Raw genomic sequence first — 6,000 nt, 5'->3', positions numbered from 1 at the left:
TGCTTCTTTTGTATCTAGGGTTTTGTACCCAAACCTCTCCAAGGTTTTTGTTGCTCATATTGCTATTTTGTGTAAATCTCTTGTAAGATCTAGAGGAGCTTTCTTTCACACAAAACTTAGGATTTTCAAGGTGGAGATGTTATCTGCATCTTGATGATCAATTCAGTTGCTGCCATTGGAGCTTAAAGAATAACAAGCATGGGTGCTTGTAGCTGATTGGAGAATCCAAGAAAGAAGGAGTCCATGGATTCGGAGCTTACATGTGGTCGTGTTAGTGAGTTCTATTGGTGGGTAGCATTAGGAAGTCAAGCGGGGAGCTTGTAAGTTCTTTTGTATGAACTTCGACTCTTTCGCATAGTGGATTCAGGTTTACCTTGAGGATAGCTAGGTTAAATCCTCCCCAGGTTTTTACCGTGTGGTTTTCTAGGTAATCATATCATTGTGTCTTTTATATTTCCGCTGCTTTATATTCTTGATATGATTGTATGTTTGTGATAACCTAGAACTGCATAATTTGACTAAATTAATCACTTGGCTAATTAACTAGGTTAATCTGATTGGTTTAAAGGGTCTAAAACTGTTCAAAAAGGTATGGATACTTTTAATAAAGGAAGCAGGTGGCTGATTGGTAGGGATAGTGGGCTGAATGTGGCAAAATAAATGGACAAATGGAGGTTCTCTTAGAGGGTTGATTCAAGGTCCTATCATGAGGGAGGCTAGCCATCTAGAAGTTAAAAACTTTATGATGGACACGGGTTGGGATTGGGGGAAGATACCCTTTGAACTTCCCGTAGAAGTTAAAAGGGTGATTCAAGCAACCCTAGTGATGCTGTTAAGTAGAGGTGTTGATAAGTTGGCTTGGTCAGGGTCTCCTAAAGGCACCTTTGATTTAAAGAGTGCTTACAAGATTGCAATGGGGGCTAAATGTATTGAACATTTCTCAGCGCATTGGATTTGGAACTTTTCTTTGGACATGTGTTCATAACAGCATTGGAGTTAAGGTTTGCCTTGAAAGGAGGGGATTTAGTCATGATACTACATGCCCTTTATGTCAGGAAGGAGCTGAAAGCATTTTACATGCCTTGAAGGACTGCTCACTATTAAGATGCATGTGGAACCAGTTGGGGGTTATACCCTCTAATCAAGCTTTTTGGAGGAGTAACCTCCAAGACTGGCTGATGTTAAATAGCAAATTTAAGCACAATTTAGGTGCTACTGAACTGCCTTGGAAAATTTTTTTTCCCTTTGCTGTGTGGAATGTTTGGAAGAGTAGAAACAATTTGGTTTTCAATGGCAAAAGTAGGAACCCGAAGCTAGCTTTGGTGATTGTAAATCAAGCTGTAGAATTTTTTCATTGCCTTTCCTCTCCAAGGTTGCTGACCTGGAATGTCATGATGAGGATTAGATGGGAGAAGTCGATCCAAGGATGGTGGAAGCTGAACACAGATGGCTCATATTGTGGTAACACAGGTTTGGCAGGATGTGGAGGGGTGGTTAGGGATGATGTAGGTAGGTGGGTTATTGGGTTTAGTAGGAGTATTGGCAGGACAAACAGCTTTGCTGTTGAGCTGTGGGGTTTAAGGGAGGGCCTTCTTCTATGCAGCAACCTCAACATTAATCCTCTTGAAGTTGAACTTGATGCCAAGTCTATTGTGGATGCCTTAGGGAACCCCTCATATGTCAATAACGTCATATCACCTTTGTTGGATGATTGCAGGCTTTTGATCTCTCGCATACCGCAGATTTGTATTAAGCACTGCTTCTGTTAGGCGAACAGGTGTGCGGATAGTCTTGCTAGGATGAGCTTTTGTCTAGATGTTGATTTTGCTACCTTTGATAATCTTCCTGTGGACTTAATTGATGTTGTTAAGGATGACCTCAGTGGGATGTTTGGTAACTGGGGCTGTACTGAGAATGTTGATATTTCTTATTTGGTAATGAATCTTATTTTCACCAAAAAAGAGGTTTGTGGCGTCCTTCTTTGTTGAACAAGGCCTTTATTTATATCTACCACCACATGTCCTTTCTCCGTCTTCTTTATTTTGCCATTTGTCCCACGTTTGTAACCGTTGAGGCAACTCTTCAACAACGTCCCATGATCTCTCTTATCAATGGCTACCTTGTAACTGGGCCTTAGTCATCATTGGTAACAAATACTTAGCCCAATGCTCATCAGAATTAATATTACACAGTCATAACAGATTGCATATAATTTTTTTAAAAGGTAAATAGTAGGAGAGAGAGTTGGGACAATTTCCACATAAATTCCAAGATTGAGAGTATGTAGAAGTAGAAGGCAAGCATTTGGCTTAGACGTTGTTGTTAAATAAAACATAAAACATACAACTTGCATATAAAAAAAAAATATATATATATATATATATATCTTGGCAGTTACTTTTGGCCCCACTAATTATTGGGCCCTATGTCCAGATACAAAGACAATTTGAGATTACGAAGGAAAAGAAAAAGTCTTCACAGTTTCCCCGCTTTTATTTTTTTCAACTTGATAATACTCTCTCCTTTTCTTCTTTTTCAATCATCATAATCACAGAGTCCAACTTTCTCCTCCCTTTGTTTTTAACCTTTATTGTGTTCCCATTTACTTTAGCTGGTCTCCTATGAATACAAACTACAAAGAGACTAAAAATAACAATTTCCTTTTTAAAAAAATATTTGTAAAGAGGAATAAGAATTTGCACGAGTTTAATTATAATTTTTTTTAATATAGCAATTGATAGAAGAATCTTTTGTATCTGCATGAGAAAAATGTTCAAGTTTATAGATGTATGTATCTGCTTCAATCTAGCATGCTCCTTTTCTTCCTCATCTGTCTCAACCTATAGACACCTTGATTTGTAAGATCAGTGGTCAAGTTATACTGAATTGTCTATACAACCCGTCATTGTTGGCCACTAAAAAAGTCTAAAACCCCTCCATTCAAAAGGAAGAGGATTTTATTTTGCCATGCCCAAGAATTAAAGAAGTTTAAAAAGCCACCAATAGTATTTTGTTGGCCTGATAAATTTGAGTCTTTACATAATTATATAAATGGATAAAGTCATTTTCAAACAGAAAATCTTTCTTGGGGAACTCTAAGAACACCTTTAGGTAGAAATGGACTAACTGTTTGAGTTATTAGGACCAGTGTTTTGCATAATGCGAAAATTGGAAAGGATCAAATGCATGGTATGACTGTGTCATCAAGTAGAACATTCAAATTTGCCTTTGGTGATAATAGCTCGAGTGAAAGGGACCCAGAAGGGCCATAACCCCTTCACAAGTTGACTACAATATTCAAAGCACCAAACTTTCAGTACATACAAAAATTTCATAGTATATCCTTCTTTCTTAAACAGTCTTTGCCTTTGCCAATAAATGTCACATGAACTTTCCAATTTCTCCACCCCCTATTATCTTCTAACTTAGAACAAGTCCTCACATAAACATTCTGAAAACAATTTTAAATTTTTAAGTGTTGAAATAATGGTAGTGGGAAAGATGGAATTCATATGTATACAACGGTTCAACTTCAGAACAGCTATACCTGTTTAACAGATAAATGACTTGCTGTTGACTGAACATAACCAAAGTAGAAAATATACATGAATTGCTACTTTGTAATTGTTTGTAAAAAAATTTTGCAAACTTTTTTATAGCTCAACTCAATTGACACTTCCTGATATTGCTAACTAGATTCCACAATTATCGAATTGTCAAATAAAAAAAATAAATATTATGTAGTTCTTCACCAAAACAAGAAAAAAGAAAAAGAAAAAAAAGGCAGATTCGAAACTCATCCATGGAATTATATGAAGAGAGAGACAGAAGACTTAAACCCAAAAAAGGCAATTGACCCGAGCAAAATCTATCTCATGTTGATGGTTCTTAATTATGATAATAATAGCCATAAAATTTCCAAAAAAAAAAAAAAAAAGCATCTTTACCTTTCTATGGAAGAGAGATCAAATTGTACAATTAAAAAGCAAGATGTCTAGTTGTGATTGAGAACCATGCATCCAATTCCAAAACCCACGAATTAATACAAGAAAATGAACTTTCTTCAGGAAGAAGACCCTGAAACTCTTGGTGAAGTAAGAGGAAACAAAGGCAAAAGCTGTGGCTCAGCGTCTCTTGGAGTTGTGATCGGTGATGGATGCAAGTAAAACTTTTTCTCAGCGATGGCTTTCTCTTCCTCTGACGAGCTCCCAAGAGAAGGTGAGGAGGATTTGTCAAAAGGGTCTTCACCATTTAATGGGGTAACAGGGCTAAGAGCAAGTGAAGGAAAGTCAAGCAGACTTGGAGACAGAATCTCAGGCTTATTACGTGGCGAGAACCCAGCTGTCTGATGAGCAAAATTAGGTATCAAAGTGTTGATCATGAGGCTGTTTTTGAGGTTGTTCCTTCTCTCATAGAGTTTGAAGCCTTGTTGTTTCTTTTGTGGAGTTCTGATGGGTGGTATGCTATGGTGGTGATGGTGGTTTTTTGATGATGATGATGATTGTGGTGGTGGTGGTGGTGGTGGATCTTTTGAAGACTGTTTGGTTGAGGTGGTGTCTGATGAGCCTGTGAGCATTTGGACAACTTGTTTGAAGTTTGATGTGTCAGCTTGTACAAAGGTTGTTGGGTAAGGGTTAGAGTCAGATCTGGGGATAGGTTTAGGTGTGAGAGGTGGTGTGGGATTTTGATTTTGGAACCCATTGCTTACATTGCTAGTTGGGGAGTTTGTGGGAGATGGGTTCTCTCTATCTTGGGGTTTTGAGGTGTTTTCCATTGATGGGTCTTTCTGTCTCCAACACCACCAAGAGAGAGGGAGAGAGAGAGTGAGTGATTAATTTGGGTGGAGAACAAGAGGTGAAAGAGTGAAAAACAAGGTTTGATGGAGGAAGGGATTGCTTATGGGCTATGTTTTTGTTTTGACGTGCTTTTGTTTGTCTTGTTAGAGTCTTTAAGAGGACTTATTAGTTTCTATGTAGTCTTTCTCTCTCTTGAAATTGCATTGTCTTCTTTGGTGGGTGTTGGAGTTGATTGGTCAGAAAGAAAATGCCCAACGGTTTCTTGGAATTTGATAAAAAAGAAAAAAAAGAAAAAAAAAAAAAGGGTATTGGTTGAATTAGGAATTTTTTGGCCATCAGCAGCATCTGTGCCACCAGTGGCAAATTTATCAAATAATACGTCTCCTTTTATGTGTGTGTATATACGCACACAGACACAACTAGCATTGACTTCAGGGCCCTGACTGAAGAGACTCTTGTGTGTTTTTAAGAGTAATGTGTATGCGTGTGTGATGGGATTGAAGACGATGAAAATAGCATTTGATTTTGATACACAACACCCATCCATTTACGAATTTTGTACATTTTTGTGCGCGTGTGATTCACTCACAAATAAGATGAGGATCAAAGTGGTTGAGAAGTTGCTTCCATTAGTATTGGAGTGTGACCAGGTACAGTGCTAGGAAGAAAGAGAGAACCTTACTACCTCACTAATATTATGAGCATTAATAAAAGTCAAGATTCATCATGTAAAATTTGGTCAAATCTATAGTGCGCAGCAGACCCATCAAGAAGCAAACTTTAAGCTTCCGTTTTTGTTAGTGATTTGTTTGTACCACTAATTTTCCTGTTTTATTCCTTAATTGTGGTTTAGGGAATGATTTCTTTTCCTTTTTTTATTTTATTTTATTTTAATATTTTTCTTAAACTGTCATGTAACACTACATTAAAGAAAATTTATACGTGAAGTGACACCAATTTTCTTTTTACCCGCTCAATTCTAAAACACCTTCATATAATGCTTCCCATCATCATCAATTTTTTTTTGCAACAATTCAAATTTAAAAGAGTAGGATTATCAAGAAGGTATCATTTTGTGGGCAGATAAGATAAATAACCATAAATTAGGGGAGAGAGAGAGAGAGAGAGAGAGAGAATTGGAGTTTTGGGATTAAAGTACCTTCTTTTTGCGTATAATAAAACTTTAAAACATCACTTCAGTGAT

General features: G+C 37.2%; 1 protein-coding gene across 1 annotated transcript; it reads right to left on the bottom strand.

Moving 5' to 3' along the window:
* Positions 1–3,786: 3,786 nt before the first annotated feature.
* Positions 3,787–4,975, bottom strand: LOC111982925 (VQ motif-containing protein 4). The gene has a single exon (XM_024014549.2). The coding sequence runs from the start codon at positions 4,772–4,774 to the stop codon at positions 4,064–4,066; it is 711 nt and encodes a 236-aa protein (XP_023870317.1). The 5' UTR covers positions 4,775–4,975; the 3' UTR covers positions 3,787–4,063.
* Positions 4,976–6,000: the final 1,025 nt, after the last annotated feature.

This window comes from Quercus suber, unplaced genomic scaffold, assembly GCF_002906115.3.
Source record: "Quercus suber isolate HL8 unplaced genomic scaffold, Cork oak 2.0 scaffold_251, whole genome shotgun sequence".
Lineage (NCBI taxonomy): Eukaryota > Viridiplantae > Streptophyta > Magnoliopsida > Fagales > Fagaceae > Quercus > Quercus suber.
This window is presented reverse-complemented; position numbering and strand designations above follow the sequence as displayed.